The 21,626-nt window shown below is 39.3% G+C and overlaps 1 protein-coding gene across 1 annotated transcript; it reads right to left on the bottom strand.

Annotated features, from left to right (window-relative positions):
- Positions 1 to 259: 259 nt before the first annotated feature.
- On the bottom strand, positions 260 to 21,045 carry LOC149820570 (potassium transporter 5-like). The gene is made up of 8 exons (XM_089981826.1): positions 20,986 to 21,045; positions 20,474 to 20,699; positions 17,981 to 18,226; positions 15,423 to 15,473; positions 4,456 to 4,704; positions 2,049 to 2,216; positions 1,667 to 1,921; positions 260 to 1,540 (listed from the first exon to the last, which is right to left on the bottom strand). Exons 1-8 carry the CDS (start codon positions 21,043 to 21,045, stop codon positions 555 to 557), a joined length of 2,241 nt encoding a protein of 746 aa, XP_089837952.1. The 3' UTR covers positions 260 to 554.
- Between the last annotated feature and the right edge of the window lie 581 nt (positions 21,046 to 21,626).

The following is a 21,626-nucleotide window of genomic DNA, read 5'->3' as shown; positions in this document are numbered from 1 at the left end:
ATATGGTTCTCTTTACTCTTGAAAGGAAAAGCCTATGATCCTTCCTCGACCAACAGATGAAAACCTAGCTCACGAGGGCTTCAATCATCTGGCTTAAGGGCCGCTCATGAAGTGCCAAGTTGAAGGGGTGTCGAGTTCGAAAGGGAAGGAGGATCTGGGGTTTTATGCCGATGCGATGTGCCATCAACCAATTGTACTTTCGAGCAAACAGAAAATCGATGGCACGAAAAATTAAATCATGGTAAAACCTCCTTGGTGATTATCAGAACAATCACATATAATTTTATTTGATAATCAAATCAAAATTCTATACAATCATAGCCAAGGGACAAAAGGATCATATTCCCCACATTAACCTATCCAAGAAACTTATTCAATTATTCAACAATCACAACATGACCGACTTTCCAACTTTTACATTATAACTTTCATCTTATTGTGGAATCCATAACTCCACAGCCTTGGATGTAGCAACAAGTTAAATACAGCCACGGCCAACACTTCATCAAACAATGCTAGGAAAAGGTGGCCTTGAGAGAGATTTCTCTCTGTCTCTATAGCTCATATGTCATGCCAACCTTCAAAAGGTGTCTACGTGGAATTGCCAGCATCTCCTCCCCCTGCCTCAAGTTCCTCTTGATGAAATTGTACACATGGTTGATCACTATTCTCTTTCCCAATCCTGATCCTTTGCTAGCTACCAACTCAGTCTCACCCAATAGATAGACAACACCTGCATTCCATGCCTTGTCTATCATAGCCAAATCCTCTGTTGAATTCACATTTATTATGTGATTGTCTGCAACATGGCTGGCACCGTTCCTGTTCTCTGATGAATCCATATCTGCTATGTTGTTAACAGCAGCAAATCTACCACTGCCAATGCTTGGCACTTGGTTTTCACTGTCTTCACTTTTTGCCATGAATGTTAACTCCTCCTTAATAAAGTCCTTCAGCTTCTTAACCATCAATTTCTCAAGCCCTTCCTTCTCAGTTCTCAGATCAGTATAGCCATACCTGACAACACACCTAAACACGCGGAGCTCGCGGGGTTCAACTCGCCTGAAAAGGAAACGCTCTTCGGGAGTTATTTTGCTTACTGGAAGAGATTTGATGGCAACAAATACCAGGACCGAATGAAGAGCTGTGATGTTGGACACATAGTGGCTGAAGATTGGTGGGATGCCTTGGACTAGCTCGGAGTAGAAGAGGCCGAGGCCTGGCATCCGGTGGATGTCGGGATTGTTGGCTACTTCTCTGATCTTTTCTGAAGATACTTTGTTATGCAGCTCATATATGTACTTTCTGCGATGCACGTAGTTCCAAATATACATGATTGACATCACTACTACAGAAAAGGCTAGTGGGAGGTAACCTCCTCCGGTGAACTTATAAAGGACTGAACTCAAGTAGATATACTCAATCGGCATTATAACTACGATAAATGCAAGAATAAAAAAAATGTTTGTCTTCCATATCATTATCATAATTAGTATCAGATAGGCAGATGTAATTGTCTCAGCCGTTACCACAGCAATTCCTGCATTGCCCACACACAGAAGAAAGCTATAAGCTTCAATTGGGTAAATATCACTTCTTGTTCAATTAGGATGTCAAAAGCATATAAATCTTTCATATAAATGTATGTGGTTTATGTACTACTTACCATAGGCATTGCCAATTTTAGCAGTAGTCTTGAATCCTGCAGTGACACCAATACATGCTACCATTAGAAAGAAGTTGACCTCAGGAATATAGACCTGGCCTTCATATTTATCAGATGTATGAACAATGTTCACACGCGGAAAACAGCCAAGTGAGACTGCTTGTTGGAGGATGGAGAAGACGCCGGAGATCATAGCTTGGCTTGCAATTATAGAAGCTGCTACAGCCACAACAAACTGCGGCCAGTACAGAGGACCTAATTCAAGACCATGTGAAAACTTTTTAGATGCTTTGTATAGGAGTGCAACATCTGTTCCGAATGAAGCAAAAGCAAGAAGAAAAGGAGATATAAGATGAATTATGATGAAAATTAAGGACGTAACCTGGGACTGACTTATAGAAAGCATCGGTAACATCCCCCATGTTTTTACGAAGATAAGATGCTTGGCCTGTGTATGTACAAAGGAGAGCAGGGAAGACCGTAGAGCACATGCTAATTTGTACTGAACGTACCGTAAAATGGCCGAGATCAGCAAACATGGCTTCTGTTCCTGTAATTTGAGCAATATGATGGTTTCATCAGTCACAGTCACCACTACCACCGGTCTAATACTATTACATTTTCATTATTGCCAATAGCATGTGAATGCTTTTCTTATATATGCCATCCGTCATCATATGGCTTGAAAAAAAGAATGACAAAAACAAGTTTCAAAACAACTAATGCAATTATCATTTGAATATAAACAAGGTATACAAGCAAAAATCATGAAATATTTGGTCTTGAATTTGAGGCACATTCCGGACTGAATGATTTAAAGATAATATGCCTCCTCTATTTCTTGAATCAAGTGCAGAAAAAAAAGGATCAGAGACTAACAAGAATAAATAAGGCCTACAAGTATATTCTTTTCTTTGTATTGGTTAGAAAAACACAAGTTATATATAGTATGAATATAAAGCACATGACTTCTGGAGTTTATACCCTTTAGTTCCTGAGTTAGATAGAAATGATCACCAGCATCTCAAGGATAGTAGGATGCAGCAAGGCATAGTTAGAAATTGTTTGCCCACATGATTTCTGTGATTTTGTGTAAAATCTTTTGATTACTTTTTGAAGGGTAAAAACTGAGAGAGAGAGAGAGAGAGAGAGAGAGAGAGAGAGAGAGACATCTACGACTATGCGAGTCTCCAGTTTCACCAATAATTTTGAAAGATTAGAAGCTCTAGGTTAATGCACTAAACATGGTTTTACTATACTAGGCGATCATCTGGTAAATGGCATTTATTCTGCAAGACCTTCAAACTTGATACAGTACTTAAATACCGGATTGAATTTTCAAGATTAAAATGATAATGTGCTAATACTTTGATGCATCTTACAATAACAATATAGTGCTAGCTATATTAAGAGACCCAGAGGTGCAAAAAATGCTGATACATTGTCTCTCTATAATAATATGATAATCAACTTAAGATTCTCTTTTATTACGTTTGAAACATCTCCAGCATCATTTTTTTGAAAACAAAAGATCTGTGCCCAAAGTCAAGGAACTATTGTTTGTGGCTACTTTAAAAATGCAACAGGAGATGATGACATATGCTGATAGCCATTCAATTGCAAACACCAATTAGTTTTCACCTATGTCACAGGGATTCGGCTAGCAGGATGCCACACCTGCGTCGATGCGGGTGCGGTCAACCCTGGGTGTGTTGACCGCACTCAGGGTCATTTGTGTCTAATTTTTTATTAAAAAAAATTGTCCAATTTTTTTATTAAAAAAAAAAAATTGGTTCTGGGGGCGCACGGGACCCGTGCCGAGGAAGCCCCCGAACCCCCGTTTCTGCAAGGGCAAAAACTCTGAATCAGGCTCTACAACTCATCAGCTTGACCCCTCACCTGCACAAAGAGGGCGCAAGGAGGATGCTTGACCCGTCTCCTGCACAAATTATATATATATATATATATATAAATTTTTTTACCGCACCACCGCACCCATGTGACAGGTTTTCACTCACACAGACATGGGAGTATCATCGAACGCCAAAACGTTGGACGTGTGCCTCAGGTTGATTTAAGACAACAATCTTTGAGTGCCCCTAATGATTTGGGCGAAAAAATGACCTTTAATTAGTGGTGGTTGTGACAGAGACTAAAGGTGATTTTTTTTAACTAACACATGCGCTGCTGCTTCGCATGCGTGATCAGTGGCTCAGGTTCGTCCGAGTAACGTCGAACAAAATGCTTGTTTGACATTACTCCCGATAAAAACCTATATATATATATATATTTATATATATATATATATTTTTTCTAACCACATCTCATCATCATGGTACCAACTCATAATTTAAAGTGTTCACCAACAAAAAGGAAAATAAATTTCTAAAACAAAATTTTGCTGTGCACATCAACTGTAAACCCAAGAGAATGGCTATGAAGAGAAGAAAGAGAAATTCTTTATATTCGATAAATGTAAATGCGTGAGCTCTTCATCTTGCTAATTGAGTAATTAATAAGCTAAAATTACAGATTCCAGTGAGATTATTGTAGGAAACAAGCATTAAGGAATGATCTAGTATTAGAGAAGAAAACATTGTATTTGATCAATACAAAACTATGAGTTCATGACTTGGCCAATCGAGTAATTAATAAGAAGCTAAATTAAGATACATAATTCAATGATATTAGTGTATGAAGCAAGCATTAAAGAATGATCTATTAAATGTCATGCATGTGACAGCAGTTGTGTTGTCATTATCATCATAAATTCATAGTAAAGTAAAAACCTGTGATGCACAAAACAACCCCTCCCAGGGAAACCCATGCTTCCTTCTTGTTCCTCTTGAAATAATCGATAATGTATGCTGGATTGAAGGCCTTGATGACCATGGGGTCATGTTTGATGAAATTGTAGATGCCAATCAGCCCAATGAAAATGAACCAAATGAGAATGACTGGTGCAAAGCTGTAGCCTACTCTATCTGTTCCAAATCTTTGAACTTGGAAGCGGCAGATCAAGATTATCACAATCTTGTCTGAAAGACAACAATCATCATAAGAATATGAACAAAACACTGATTAAAGCAAGACAACAATCATCAAAAGAATATGAACAAAACATTGATTAAAGCTCTTGGAATAACATTCTCCCAGATAATGCTGGGATCTGTCACAAAGACGGTGGACACGAGGACATGCGAACCCCGCCCTCTCTCTCTCTCTCTCTATATATATATATATATATATATATATATATATATATATATATACCAAGGCGGAGGCGGGGGACAAGGTCTCCACCCCTGCCCCATCTCAAAATTCTGCCCTCCATTCCCGCCTTCATCCCCACACGGGTTTTAGTTTTAACTTCCATCCCCATTTCATGTGCTCCATCCATAGTCCAAATGGGGTGAGGCGGGGCAGGGCGAGGCCTTGTGTCTCCCCGGTCTACTGCCATCCCTAAAGGTATTTTAGTTATTTTACTAACGGGGATCAGAGACGGGGAGGGGAGGGGAGGGGCAGGGCGGAGGAAAGTGTAAGTCCATCCACGCACGGGTTTTGATTTAAACCTCCATCGCCAGTCCAAACAGGATCACTACAAGAAAATTAGCGACGGAAATTAGCGACGGATTTTTTCCGTCGCTAATTAGCGACATATTAGCTAGAGATAGAATCTGTCGCTAATTCGCGACGGATTAGCGAGGAAACAAATTTTATCGCTAATCTGTCGCTACTTAGCGACAGATTAGCGACTAAATTTTTTGTCGCTACTTTTTATTACAAGAACACCATTTTAGCGATGGATTTAGAGAGGGAACTCTGTCGTCGCTAATCCGTCGCTAATTAGCGACAGAGTAGCGACAGAATATATTCCGTCGCGGTTTTTGTATTTTGATTTAGCGACGGCTTAGCGACGGAATGTTTCCGTCGCTAAGCCGTCGCTAAATATCGCGTAAATCCCTAATCCCATCCCTCTTTCTCTTTTTCCTGTTTCGCTGTATTGCTCCCGCCCGCCGCCCTCTCCCTCCCGCCGCCCGTCGGCTCTCGCCACCGTCCGGCCGCTGCCGCCTCGCCGACGATCCTCGCTGCCGACCTCCCTGCTTGGCTAGCGGCTGCGCCAGGGACCCCGAGCACCGCCGACCCGCCGCCGACCTCTTCCTCCTCCCTGCTGTTCCTCCCTGTGGCTGCTGCCGGGAGGTGTTGTCTCCCCTTCGCCGGCGACTCGCAACCGGCGTCCTCCGCCGCCGACGACCGACGATCCTCCCTGCAGCCACCTCTTCGCCTCCGCTCTGAGTTCCGGCGACCCAGTGGCCCCCGAGCTTCGCTCCAGGTCTCCCCCTCTCTGCTGTCGACTGCGCCGGCCACCGGCGACCTCGCCAGCCGCCGCTCCCCGTGCTTTCCGGCAGGGGGGTCGACCCCCTGCGTTTCCGACAGGGGGGGTCGACCCCCTGCCGGAAAGGCAGGGGTGGTCGACCCCCTGCCGGAAAGACATGGGGGGTCGACCCCCTGCCGAAAATGCAGGGGGTCGACCCCCCCTACCGTAAAGGCACGGCAGGGGGTCAACCCCCCATGCCGGAACTACCTTTCCGGCAGGGGGTTTAACCCCCTTCCCTGCCGGAAAGGCAGGTGGTTTAACTGGCTAAGTTGAGATTTAAAATTCAAAAAAAAATTTAATTATAAAAAAAAATTCAAATCGAAATCAACTGGCTAGGTTGAGATTTAATCAACTGTGGTTAGTTAGAGTATTTCATAAATTTTTATCAATTTGTTAGTTTGTTCTAGTTAGAGTAGTTCATAAATTTTTATCAATTTGTTAGTTTGTTAATGTCTACTGGTAGTTAGTTTTACTTCAATTTGTTTTCTTGAAATCTGGTTAGTTAGAGTATTTCAATCTATTAGTCTTTTATAATTATATTTTTCTTAGATAGATTGGTATTTAATGTTCTCACAATCAGTTAGTTAGATTAGGGCTATTTGAATTCTTTATGATAGTGGTGGTTAAACGGAGTTCACATCTTTTCTAGTAAACTAATTGATTGATTTACTATTCCTTTGCTAAGTAGTTCAGATTAGAAATTGTCTATGACTTTATGTTAGTCGACTGGTTCAACATGTTATAGCTGGTTTGTTAAATTAGCATCTTCTAGTTAGATTTGGCTTAACATATATACTATTTTTCTTTTCTCTTCTTTCAATTAGTTAGAGTTGTTTTAATTTGTTTTAATTTTTTTAGTTAGTGTTTCATCTTGTTTCATGATTAGTTAGTTTGTTACTTAATTTGTTTTGTTTTTGTGCAGATTTTTCAACGGAACCAACTCGTGCTCGGCCACCTGTGGTAAGTAAATGACAAAAACAATGCAAATCGGGTAAATACCCGTGGTGAGTAAGTGATGCAAACGTATCACATGTTATTTAATTTATTGAATGCAACACTTTATTGTTCACACACTCACTTAGTTGTTGATATCTAGGACTGCTTTGTTGGAGTTCGGAGATCATGCTGAGCATGATTTTAATGTAAAAATATGGAAGTGTTCTTATTTTTGGAGTACGGAGTCCATGCTAAGCATGGTAGTAGTTAGTGAGATATTGAAGTGTGTTTGCTGCAGGTACATGTTTGTCATTTATTTGATATGAATGATTATGATGTATTGCAATGTTTGATGTAATTGTATCCATGCTTGCATGTAGTTACTTTCAATTTGATTTTGACTTCCATGTGAAATTTTATAATAAAAGCATGCTTCAAATGATTGTATCATGTCATTAATAGTTTGCACATGAAAATATTAAGTTATCAATGCATGCATCAAAATTCTTGTTATTGTTTGACATTGTATATTGCATGATAAATTTGATATTTTCTTCATCGTAGCATTCTGATTGTTTTTTTCTTAATTCGTTAGGATACTATTCGTAACATCATACGACAGAATGACTGCAAACCGTGAATGGATGTACCGTAGGATAGTGGACAATGAGTTATCGCATGAATATATGGATGGTGTCGATAGTTTTATTGAATTTGCAACGGCGAGTGTCAGTACGGTAGATCCCACAGGTCGGATTAGGTGTCCCTGCAAGATTTGTAAGAATAATCGATTTGTAGAACCTCATGGCGTTAGACATCACCTATACAGGAAGGGTTTTGTGAGTGATTATCAGAACTGAACGTTTCATGGAGAAGAATTTAGAAACGATTTTGATGCACGGGTGAATGTGGTGTACGATAATCCATATACGAATTTGATATTTGATGCTGCAGGAACAGAACTGGGTTCTGCTATGAGTTCTAGTGATGTAAGAACTGCCGTAGATGAAGAATCACCAAACGATGCAGCTAGTAGATTTTATGATTTACTTAAAGATGCTGATGAGCCACTTTGGAACGGTTGTGAGAGTCACACTATCTTGTCTGCAGTTCTTCAACTAATGAATTTGAAGTCCGAGTATAATTTGAGTCAATCATGTTTTGACCGTTTGTGCATGATTGTGAAGAGTATGTTGCCTAAAGATGAGAAATTGCCACAAAATTTCTATCGTGCGAAAGTTATGGTCAACGCTCTAGGTATGGGTTACAAAAAGATTGATGCTTGTCCAAATCACTGCATGTTGTATTTCAAGGAGCAGGAAAACGACATATCATGCCCGTCATGTGGGCATCCTCGGTTCAAGCCAAAGACAAGAGGCAATGGTAGCACGAGATCAAAGGAAGTTTCATACAAGTCGCTCCGCTACTTTCCTATCACTTCTAGATTGCAGCGATTGTATATGTCTTCAAAGACAGCTAAACACATGAGATGGCATGCAAATAAAGTTCGACATGATGAAAACAAGATCACGCATCCTGTTGACGCTGAAGCTTGGAAGCACTTTGATCGTACTCATCAGAACTTCGCAATGGAAGTGCGAAATGTTAGACTCGGTCTATGTACAGATGGATTTAATCCATTTGGGGGTAGATCAACTCCATACTCATGCTGGCCAGTATTTGTAACTCCATACAACCTTCCACCAAGCTTGTGTATGAAACGTCCAAATCTTTTCTTGTCTCTGTTGATCCCTGGTCCGACCTCACCTGGCCAAAATCTTGATGTATATCTAAGGCCATTGATTGATGAATTAAAAGTACTGTGGGATGACGGTGTTACCACGTATGATGCCCACAAAAAACAAAATTTCAACATGAAGGCCGCTGTTCTATGGACAATCAGTGACTTCCCTGCATATGGTATGTTATCTGGTTGGAGCACACATGGGAGGTTGGCTTGTCCGTACTGCATGGAGGATTCCAAAGCTTTTAGATTGAGGCATGGAAGGAAGCCTTGCTGGTTTGATTGCCATCGTCGATTTCTATCCAGCGATCATCCGTTCCGACGTCAAAAGAATGCATTTACAGCAGGCACAACTGAAATGGAAGGTCCATCCTCAAGATTGTCTGGCATAGAGATTTTAAGAAGATTGCGATACTTTCTAGATGTATTAACAGATGCCCGCAGTCCTACACCCTTCTGTGGATTTGGGAAGGAACACAATTGGACAAAAAAATCTATTTTTTGGGAACTACCGTATTGGCCGACCCTATTGATACGACATAATTTGGATGTGATGCATGTAGAGAAAAATGTGTTTGATAATGTGTTCAATACAATAATGAATATTAAAGGAAAAACGAAGGATAATCCGAAGGCCCGTATGGATTTAAAATTAATATGTAAAAGACCAGAATTGGAACTCAAAGAGTATAATGGCAAAGTACTGAAACCAAAGGCGAAGTACGTGCTCGGACCTGATCAAATAAAACATGTATGTCAATGGTTGAGACAACTGAGATTTCCAGATGGATATGTCTCTAACATTGCTCGGGCTGTGAAGATTGACGATGGACAGTTATATGGGTTGAAGAGCCATGATTGTCATATCTTTATGCAACGATTGATACCCCTAGCATTCCATGATATATTAGACAAACCTATATGGGGGGTATTGTTTGAGTTGAGCGGATTTTTCAGAACATTGTGCGCATCGGAGGTCATTGTATCAGATGTAAAGAATCTCGAGGACTCTGTCATCACCACTGTTTGTCTGTTAGAAAAGATATTTACGCCAGCATTTTTCGATGTTATGGAACATTTGATCATACATTTGCCATATGAACTAAGGGTTGGTGGCCCTGTGCAATATCGATGGATGTACCCATTTGAAAGGTATATGTTTTTTTATATTTGTCTCTTTAATGACATATATTTAAAATTTGAAATGTATATTCTTGTCAGATGCATGTTCGACCTAAAAAAAAGGTTCGTAATAAAGCAAGAGTAGAAGGCTCTATTTGTGAGGCGTACACTTTAGAAGAGATTTCAAATTTCTCATCTATGTACTTCGAACCTCATATTTCAACACGTTACACATGCCCACCCCGTAACGATGATGGAGAACAAGTAACTGTAGCTGACAAGCTGTCGATATTTCAACGACTTGGGCATGCATTTGGTAGTTGCCGATCAAGGCTATTGACAGATCGAGAGCAAGATGCAACACACATCTATATTCTTTTTAATTGTTCAGCGATCGACCCATACATCGAGTAAGTATATGTATATGCAACTCAATTATAAATCCTTTTATGTTCTATATGTGGATACATGGCTCGGTAATATAAGTATTTGTGGTTTGCAGACGATTTGATCTAGAGTTGCAAAGCAAAGTTTCACATCTCACTAATGCAGAAGTACAAAAAGAACGTGAAACTAAGTTTGTGGAGTGGTTGAAACAGTTGGTAAAGAAGCTAACATAAATTTTGTACTTATAAACAACACTAAGTTACTTAATTGATCGTGATCACAATAATTGTTTATGTCTGTGCGTAGGTTCGCCATGGTGATGTTAAAGATCAAGGAATATGTGATTTAGAAAATGGTCCGACCAAAGTTGTGCAATGCTACAACGGGTATATCGTAAATGGTTATCGATTCCATACAAAAGACTACGGTATAAACAAATCAACGATAAATAGTGGCGTGTGTGTCAAGGGTAGCAGCTACGGTGAAAATGAACATGATTACTACGGTGTTATAGAGGAAATAATGGAGTTGACTTAGGCATGAATAACAGGGTTACGGTATTCAAGTGTCATTGGTTTGATCCAACTGCAACAAGACTCGACAAAGCTTCAGGCATTGTGGAGGTGAATCATAAATCCAGGTTTGGAACATATGAACCATTCATATTAGCCTCGCAAGCTCAACAAGTTTATTATACTTCATATCCGAGTATAAAAAAGTCAGATAGAAATGAATGGTGGGCAGTTTGCAAGGTGAAATCCAAACTATACCCCGAGTATGATCAGTTACAGGAAGATGAGTTAGCTGAAGACAGTGATTACTATCAATCAGATGATGTCTGTGACTTCGCTTATGGTCACGATGTTGCGCATGATATGCATGTCATATCTCCATTGGCTGATGAAACATTCATAGAGGAATGTGATCCAAATGATGTACCAAGTGGATGGGCAAACAATGAAGAAGAAGAAGAAGAAGAAGAAGAAGAAAGTCAAACTAGTGACGAGGAAGAATTCTCAAGCTAGTGAGCAAAATCTTATACTACAAACCTCTATTTAAATGCATTGTAATACTTGATGTGAGTTGTATTGCAATACTTGGTGTGAATGATTAAAAATTTTATTTCAATGTATTGTAATACTTGATACGAATGATTCAAATGCATTGTAATACTTGATGTGAATGATTTCAATTATCTGAATGTATTATAATTTATGCAATTAACGAATGATTTGAATTAGTGCAATACTTGATGTCAATGATTTGAATTATTTGAATGCATTGCAATGCTTGATGTGAATGACTTGAATGCATTGTAATACTTGATGTGAATTATTTGAATGTATTGTATGACATATGTTATTTGTTAGAATATGGTTCGTGGAGGTTATAGTGATCGCTCATCCAGTAGTAGCTAGGCTCAACCTTCGTCTTCACGGGCTCCTGTGATAGGTATATCATATAACTAATTAGATGCTTGATTAGTTCAAATGCACATTCTGAGAACTTGGTGTGTATTTTTTTACAGATGATGTTGCGCCTGTACACGACTCACCTACACCAGTTGATCGCACAAGTCAACAGCCAACACAGGAAACAGGGTCTTCTCAGGCTGGCACAAGAAGACTCATTCGAATAGTGTATATCGATAATCGACCGTAAGTATTTTGTTTTCAATTATTGCATATCTTTTAAATATTTTATATTGATATTTACTGTGTAACAATTCATGTGCAGCACGAGGTTTGAGCCACAAGAAGTAGTACGGGAGATTAGGAATTCACTTCTTCAACATCTACCAGGACCAGTTGCTCAATGGAAAGAGTACCCAAAGGAGGTGTTAGACAGATTGTGGTCCTCATTCATGGTATACAGTTGTTCCTCATAGTTAATGTCTTTCATATTTAATTTATTTAAGCAATGTCTACTAACTTTCTGAAAATATTTGTAGGCTTCGAATCGCTTTGCAACTACGGTGGAAGAAAATGATGCAAGGAAGGTGTGGCAGAAGGTGGCTGCCAATCGATTTGCAGACATGCTGCACACTATGAAGACTGCAGCAAAAAAAGCATCTGGCGTAGTAGATGATCCATTACTGTGGAAGGGCCATGGTCCTATTACTATCAGGAGAGATTACTGGGATGAAATGTGCGATATGTGGGCGGGAGATGCATTTAAAAATTGCTCTGCGAAGGCTTAACAAAATCGATCGAAGATGCCCGAAGCCCATCTACACACAGGTGGATCTAAGACATTTGGGAGCCACCTAAAGAAAATGGTAACTCATCAATATATAATATTAATTTTATAAGTATTGTTGCAAATTTGTGTACTAAATTTTTTGTCATTTAACTTCGCAGGAAGCAGTATACCATATAAGGATGTGTTTGTAGAAACACATAAACGGAAGACCACGGGAGTCTTCGTATCAGAGAAGGCGAGAACGACAACGGTATGTATTAATTTTATTAATAATCATTGCAATATATATGCAAGTCATCATAATGTTATCATTAATTATTAATGAATACTTTAAACATTATTTTGTAGGAGGCATATGAGCAACAGATGGTAGAGCGATATGGCGAAGACGCTACTCAGCATCCATCATTTGATCCTACAGCATGGGTGACTGCAGCAGGTGAACCCAAAAAAGGTCGCGTGTTCGGGTTTGGGAGTAATATGAACACTTCACCAGTTATTGGTTCTTCCAGTTATGGCTCACCGACTTCTTGCGCCGACATAAGCTCCAAGCAGCCGACTATTCTTTCCGGTGATGATGTACGCGAGATCATTAATGAATCACTGAATAACTACTTCCAATACATCGTCGCCCCCTTTCTCCGAAATGAGATCAAGGCCGCTGTTCAGGATAGGGGATCTTCGATTCCAGGTCCCTCTCAGGTATAATCACATATATAGTTTTTTTGACTGTCTTAAAGCACATCTGAGCATGGTAGAATCACATATAGAGTTTTTCTAGATGCCTTAGAACACATATGAACATGCTATAATCACATATTCAATTTTTTTACTGCCTTAGCACACATATGAGCATGATAGAATCACATATAAAGTTGCTTTGCCTGCCTTAGAGCACATATGAGCATGCTATATTCACATATTCAATTTTTTTACTGCCTTAGCACACATACGAGCATGATCGAATCACATATATAGTTTTTTGCCTGCCTTAAAGACATCTGAGCATGGTAAAATCACATATAGAGTTTTTTTATATGCCTTAGAACACATATGAACATGCTATAATCACATATTCAATTTTTTGACTGCCTTAGCACACATATGAGCATGATAGAATCACATATATATATATATATATATATATATATATATATATATATATTTAACTTTTTGTCTGTCTTAGAGCACATATGAGCATGATAGAATCACATATAAAGTTTTTTTGATTGCATTAGAACACATAAGCATGCTATAATCACATATTCAGTTTTTTTACTGCCTAAGAACACATATGAGCATATTATAATCACATATTCTGTTTTTTGACTGCCTTAGCACACATATGAGCATGCTATAATAACATATAGAGTTTTTTAACTGCCTTAGAACACATATGAACATGTTATATATCATTTATGATAGAATCACATATAAAATTTTTGGCTTTGCCTGCCTTAGAGCACATATGAGCATGCTATATTCACATATTCAATTTTTTTACTGCCTTAACACACATACGAGCATGATCGAATCACATATATAGTTTTTTGCCTGCCTTAAAGCACATCTGAGCATGGTAGAATCACATATAGAGTTTTTTTATATGCCTTAGAACACATATGAACATGCTATAATCACATATTCAATTTTTTGACTGCCTTAGCACACATATGAGCATGATAGAATCACATATAGAGTTTTTTTATTGCCTTAGATCACACATGAACACATGATAGAATCACATATAGTGTGTAATTTATTTCATTATATTTTGTTTATCAATACTGACTGTTCTTTTCTTGTGTAGGCTGCTAGCGATAATCAGGGTAGTGGAGCTGAAGGGACAGATAAAGACAATGAACAAGAAGACGCACAAAATCTTGGCGATGATTAGAGGACTGTGTTGAAGAAGTTCTATTTTTTTTATTTTTCCTAATTGTAATTGTTGAATTGTAAATAATTAAACTTCTTAGTTTTAAGGTGGAACGATTAATTATTATAGATACTTGTTATATGAATTTTTTTGTGTGGTTTGTTTTTTATTTATAGGAAATATAAATTGTACAGGAAATATAAATTGTACAGTTCTCGGTAATTAATTTTTAAATAAATTTTTTTTGATTTTTTTTCGTTTTTGCGATGGATGATTCCGTCGCTATTCATATTAATCTAGCGACGGCTTAGCGACGGAATTAAATCCGTCGCCACGCCGTGGTCGCCGTTTAGTACCGGCGGATTGGCGACGGAATATAGCGCTCGTTATTCCGTCGCAATTAGCGACAGACTTGGCGACGGAATTATTCCGTCGCCAGTTAGCGTCGAAATATTCGCGACGTAAGCATACTGTCGCCGCGTTGTCGCTAATCCGTCGCTAACATGGTTAGCGACGGAATGTGGTCGTCGCTAATCTACTGCTTTGTTGTAGTGGATGCGAATGTGCATTTTTACTCAAAGCATTAGCCACGGACATGACCGCTGTTAATATTTTTTGTGCAAAAACAATATGTTACGGGTTTTCCTATATATACATATAAAGAAAATATATGGCTATGCCCTATGATATCGTGCACAGTATAGTTTGGATGGATCTAGCTACCAAATGGTAAATCTAGCATTGTTTATTTACTATAGTAGAAGGTTTTATTATGATCAATACACCACAAGATTCTATTTTTGAGATGGTGAGAAATTGGCTCACAATTCATGAAAATAAGTTCGGTCTAGAAATAGTATAAAACATCATATTTGAGTCAACTTTAAAACATGAAAATAATAAATAAAACATGCAAAGCTTGATCTAAAGGCAGGATTTTGCATTTGGAGATTAGACTTATGTAAATAATGTGGGTACCACCGTAAGCACCATAAGTTATGGTGGTAAAATAGCATCATAGAAACACACACACACACACACATATATATATATATATATATATTAGAGAGAGAGAGAGATTATGATGATTAAATTTGCGCAGAATCCTAACCTTGATTTAAAGAACTAGCAGCCCTCTGGAGTCCACTTACCGCCGAGAGCACTAGACAAAAGAAATGAACATTAATTTAAGTTAAAAAATAAGGCCTAATGAAGTTAAGAAATTGAGAAACTAAACTTTATCTACTTAACATGGGAAAGCAACAAAACACCACAATATACTAAGTGGGATCCGTTGATCTCTTTAACTCCTCTCTTGTGTGTACACAGCCAATCACATGACAGCATTTGAAGTAAGGCCTGTTTCTGTTGGTTTGGGGCCCATGGAATGTGCTGCCATTGCCATGTGATTGGCTGAGCACACACACCACGGAGTTAAGAGATGAGTGGATCCTGGTTGGCACCAGCTCGGTAGAACCACGGCCCAGCCTGCTATGGGCTAGGCCTGGGGCTTCATTTTAGACCGAACCTCAGCCTGAACTGGCCTTTGGGCTGCAGCCATTATATATATAGTCACTAGAATATGAGAACTAATGTGTGTACCTACCACGATTTTCATGAATTTTTTTATCTCTTTTCTTGAATCTAACCGGAAGAATGTGATCTACAGGCTTGGTTTCACAAGAACCTGCTCTTGAATCATGCAATTTTGATTTATAAACCAGATTTTTAAGGCTTTAAAATCAATGACTCATAATTTTCATAAATATTCAAGCATTAAAAATTTGCTTTGTCATAAAAAAATGCACTATGCAATCAAATGGTTGATTCCTAGCAAATTCACCTTGCCAAACACATCCACATGGTTGGATTTGCAAAAAAAGTGTTTAAAACCCCCATATATAACTTGCAGGCCTCGACCCAACCGCCAGCTAAACATTTGGCAACAGGCCAGGCTTTACCAGGTCCAGCCTGGTTTATTAGCAGGCAGGGCCGGTCCTTTGCCCACTCGTACTTCACATGGCAGCACTCCATGGCTCACAACACCATACTGATGACTCCACTCAATGCTAGCCATGTGATTCTCTGCGCACACACAAAGAGGAATTCGAGTCATAAATTCACAGTGTCACAGGCTTAGAAGCCAAGGTCCCTGTGACTAGGGGTGGCAATCGGGTCGGGTCGACGGGTTGGTGGGTCAGAATACTTCAACACGAACACGACCCATTTATTAAATGGGTAACTCAACAGGACACGGTTAACCCGTTTAATAAATGGGTCGGGTTGACACAACACGATTACACGACATGGCGACCCGTTTATTAAATGGGTCAACCCGATAACATAGACACGATAACCGACCCGAGTAACCTGTCTAACCCGAATAACACAATTAGAAACACAAAAAAAAATACATATTATACTTTTACGACACAAACTCATTTATTAAACGGGTCAAACGGGTTGCAGGTTGACGGGTTCGTGTAAACGGGTTGCAGGTTGACGGGTTCGTGTAAACGGGTTGACCCGCCCGCCTAACCCATTTATTAAATGGGTCAAACGGGTTGGCGGGTTGGCATACCCTAACACGAACCCGTTTAATAAACGGGTTAGGCGGGTTGACCCGTTTACGACACGAACAAGTTTAAGCCGAACTCTAACCCAGCTAAGAAGCGGGTTGGAGGGTCGGGTCAGATTTTGCCACCCCTACCTGCGACGTAGCTGAAGGCTAGGGCTGTCAACCGATTCAGTACTCGACTCACTCATCAGGGTATACACGAACCCGAATCCGCTCAAATAACAAATTACCATGATTTGGTTTTGGTTGGTAGGAAAATGGCCTCCCAAACCCGGCTATGCATAACTTTAGAAATTTATTTCATTAAAAGAGTACATATAAAATACTAGGGTATGGTCGGATTGGATATCAAGCAAAAACTCATGACCCAAATACAGCCTGCATATTGCTCAGATATGCGGACCTGAATATTATTAAGAGTACCATAACCCTATCCAGAATTTGGGTCCGGGTCGGGTTGAGTACATGATACGGGTCAAATCGAGTACCCGATACAAACCTGACCCGTTGACAGCCCTACACGGCAACGTCATCGTTCTCATAATTAAAGGAATTGCCACGTGCGTATCATGCCATGACACTTTTTTTGGTGGCAAAACCTTTTGCCGGTAATGTCAAAAATGGGCCTCACTTTTCCTAAATTCCTGGTGTATGCCATAGGTTTCTTAGAAACTGCCAAATAAGAGCCTTAGCTTAACATGCATCATCTCAAAACACCTGATTTTTTTTCTTTTGTTTTCAGCATTGTCCTTCAAAATTGGAAAATATTCATTCATCCTCATAGAAAGAAATGGATAAATATTTGATCATTTAATTATAGTGGTCGTTATTATAATTTGACTTATGATTTAACCTAGGTGATGTTTAGCAGTTTCTAAAAAAAATAAAGGCTCATTTCACAAAATTCAAAAAATATGAGGTTATTTTCCAATTAAGTTCAAAAGTTTGTCCTCTAAATGAAACTTTTGCCTTTCCACATAGTCATGATATTCTTCTTACTTATTGAAGTGAACAAAAGAACAAAGAATTGTAAACTATTTTAGCTACATGCGCAGAGAGATAACAGGGAGCAGAAAGGATTGAACAATTACCAGAGATACAAGGCGTGAGAATCCCATCGCCAACTACCATTGAGGTGCCAAGAATGGTCATCATCAGCAGGGTATACCTTGCTGCGGTGCCCTCAAGCTTCTTCTTCATCCAAGATGCTCTTCTCAGCCTCTTGCTTGGCAATTCTAGATGATAGTTTGACAAAACCCTGTCCTCAGCCTGTTCATTGGGAATGAAACTGACCTTTGCATAACGGCACACCAAAGAATACAGTGCAAATGTGCCCCCTGCAACCAACAAAACTTGTGAAGTAAAAGTGGATATATAATAAAAAGTTAACTAATTATAATCTCGCGGGTCGCCCGAGTGGTGGCAGGCCTGAAGAGAAGGTGCTGACCCCTTTGTCCCAGGTTTTACTCTCATTGAATATGTGGGTGGGCTCAGTAAGGGCTTGGGTGTCAGTGACCCCACCTAAAGATTCCTGCTTGAATGGAAAACTTTGTCAAAAAAAGAAAAGAAAAACAGTTAACTAATCAACAGGACAGAACAGGACAGTGATAGTAAGCATGACAGGCAGGGCCAGCGAGGCTAGATCTCTGTTCCTGTGAGCGGTTTTTAGGGGTAAATATAAAAAAAAAAATCAACAGGAAGGTATGAGAGGAAGAGGTAATGAATGACCAAAAGTATGTTTGGAGTCAGTTTTAGGGCTTGAATCAAACATCTAAATGAAGATTAATATAAACCGAATAGAACCCAAGGGGTTGCCCACATGGACCCGTACTCGTGGAGAAAGAGGTCTCCTCCTACATTGAGTTTGAGTTTTTGTGTAGGCTGCCTCGATCCTTCTACATGAAGAAGCAAGAGGCTCCTTGGAGTCGAGGAGTCCATGAAGATACATCAACCATAAGTATGGTACGCTGAGACAGGTCTCCCATCTTAAGTGTGGTTTCTGTGTAATAAATGAACACCTAATTCAAAAAAGTAAAACCAGTTGCCTAAGGATGGCCCTTATGGCACGATCACAAGCAGCCAAACCCTGGCACATCAGTTGGCCCTTCAGCCAGACTTAGCTGGAGCCACTAGACTAGTTGAGGAAAAGACAGTTCACCAAAGTAGTTTTTTTTCTTTTGTTGGGTGGGGCAGTGTTCAAAGCATAGTTACTGGAAGTGTCTTCGCAAGGTAGAAAGCAAGCTTTGGAAGTGAGAATTAGGGGGTGTCAACCTGTCGGGTTTGGTTTGGACCCAGGTAGAACCAGACTTGGATTAGATTTTTTGGTACAGTATCGGGTCCATACTCATGTCTAATCGGTTCCACTATAAGAAAAACCATACCCAGACCTGATAAGAACTACATGAACCAAATCCGGACCATACCCACTAAAACCATATTTTTTTTTATCATTTTTACATTGAAAATTTGTGGGTCTTAATAGGAACTCGGGTCGGGTCTGGGTCTGATATAAAATTTCACAAACTATACCCGGGTCAATGTATTAATCGGACCTTCGGGTCCAGACCTAGGTCTTAATGGGGTCTTCTTATTTATCATCATACCCGAACCCTAAAGGGTTTGGTTCAGGTTGAGTCCAGGTAAACCAGGCCCGTTGACACCCCTAGTGAGAAGCATCACTTTTTCTCCTTTTAGAGAAACGTGGGGGAAACTTGCTATTTTGGTTTGTAGGAAGTGTGCTTCCCACTAGCTTCTCAAATCACATCCCTTTTGTTTCTTGCTCGTTTTTTCCAAGCTGCCTACTCATTTTTTCCTCTGTTTTTCAGTTTTTATTTTTTGTTTCTCCTTCACTTTCCACTAGTCTCCTTCACATTTTTTTTTTCATTTTTCATATGCTTTCACAACTGCTTTCAATCTCACTTTACGCTTCATACTACTTTTAACACCACTTATCCGTTTCTGCATCACACATTGCTTCCCCTATCCAACTCGCCTTCTGGTAACTATGGTTAAAAGACTTTGAAGACATTAACAAATTTACCATTGTAGTTTTATTATAAAAATTATAAAAAAATAAATGACATTTTTGTCAAATATACTCCATAATGCATAATTCCTAATTATATATATATATATATATATATATATATATATATATATATATATATATATATATATATATATATATATATATATATATATATATATATATATATATATATATATATATATGAGATGCTATGGTGATCGGGGAGTACCTACTCCCACCTACTAGAAATCATGGCTGTAGGTTGTATCATCTCAATTAAACCTTATGGATGTACCCAATTAGGAATCATGTTTTGGATAATGTTTTTTGGACATAAAGGTAGGATTTTTGAAGTCATAAAATTTTGATACATTATGAGCCATTAATTTTTAAAGATCTTAAAAAACATATACTCTTTAATTGTTTTTTACTAAATAATGCTTATAGATATATCTATATAGGGTCTGATCAACTAAAAAAGTTTAAGAAATTGGGAGTAGGTACTCCGGGAGTACCATATGATTACTGTATATACATAGAAAGAGAGAGAGATTACCATTGCCATTGTCGTTAGCCCATAGGACAATGAAGATGTACTTGACCAAGGTGATGAGGACGAGGGTGTAGAAGATAAGGGAGAGGACACCCAAGATGTCATCCTCATGGTTGATACCGTTCGGGAAGGTGCTTGCATACACGTACAGAGGCGACGTACCAATGTCACCATACACCACTCCGATGCACTGGAATGCCAACTTGAGCGTTGTTCCCCAACTCGATCCCTGTTGTTATAAACACCAAAAACACACACAATGACACAGCAATGAGTAACAATGAACATGATGCCAATCACAATAACAATGATCCTTTATTTGAGAGAGAGAGAGAGAGAGAGAGAGAGAGAGAGAGAGAGAGAGAGAGAGAGAGAGAGAGAGAGAGAGAGAGAGCTCTCACGCTGGCTCCATGATGGCCGTGTCCGCAAGGCATTCGAGTGGACTCTACATCAAGAGAGTCGAGTCTCTTCATCATGGTTTCCCATGATATCTTCTTCCCCTTCAAACCACTCACCTTCTCCCCACCACCCATCTGCTCCATCTCCTGCTCCTCCACTACCTCCTCCCCTGACATTTTAGCTCCCTCCAACCAAAGACACACCCAAAAGAGAGAGAGTTCTCACCGACTTTATTGATCCTCCTCACCTCAATATTTATATGGGATTCTGTCCTTTTCTTCCACTGGATTCCCTTGTCATTTTTTTAATCCCCTCTCACAACGAGAGAGAGAGAGAGAGAGAGAGAGAGAGAGAGAGAGAGAGAGAGAGAGAGAGAGAGGTGTGCTGTCCTGTAATATTCATTTCTTTGACTTCTTTCCAATAATTCAATCAGAAAAATTTCTACACCATGCGTTATACTGTAAGCCACTATTCAAACTCTCAAAGATAACATTGAATATTCTTTCTAAGTTTTGAGATAACATTGAATATTCTTTCTAAGTCTTGGTTAAGTTCATATTTTACAATGGACCTAAGCTAAAAATGTGGGGAGGCTCAGGAAGCAGGTTCTTAGTTTTTTTTTTCTCCTTTTATTAGCAGAGACTCGAGAGTTGACAAACTGAACTTTTGAAGTATCATCCCCTTATTAACGTGCGCTCACACTCTCATGGTGTACGCTTGAAAGTGCTCCTCCAAGTACGGTGGTCAACTTGTACGA

This window comes from Nuphar pumila, chromosome 12, assembly GCF_984573655.1.
Source record: "Nuphar pumila chromosome 12, dmNupPumi1.hap1.1, whole genome shotgun sequence".
NCBI lineage: Eukaryota > Viridiplantae > Streptophyta > Magnoliopsida > Nymphaeales > Nymphaeaceae > Nuphar > Nuphar pumila.
The sequence above is the reverse complement of the archived record's forward strand: the minus strand, read 5'-3'. Positions and strand labels throughout refer to the sequence as shown.

What these genes read in the sequence shown, in the direction of transcription:
- LOC149820570 (XM_089981826.1), bottom strand. Translation starts at nt 21,045, where the DNA reads ATGTCAGGGGAGGAGGTAGTGGAGGAGCAGGAGATGGAGCAGATGGGT. An exon ending in GGTTGTTTTGTGCATCACAG is followed by an intron (nt 2,217 to 4,455) that starts GTTTTTACTTTA and finishes CTCAAATTACAG; the next exon opens with GAACAGAAGCCATGTTTGCT. An exon ending in TAAAATTGGCAATGCCTATG is followed by an intron (nt 1,541 to 1,666) that starts GTAAGTAGTACA and finishes TGGGCAATGCAG; the next exon opens with GAATTGCTGTGGTAACGGCT.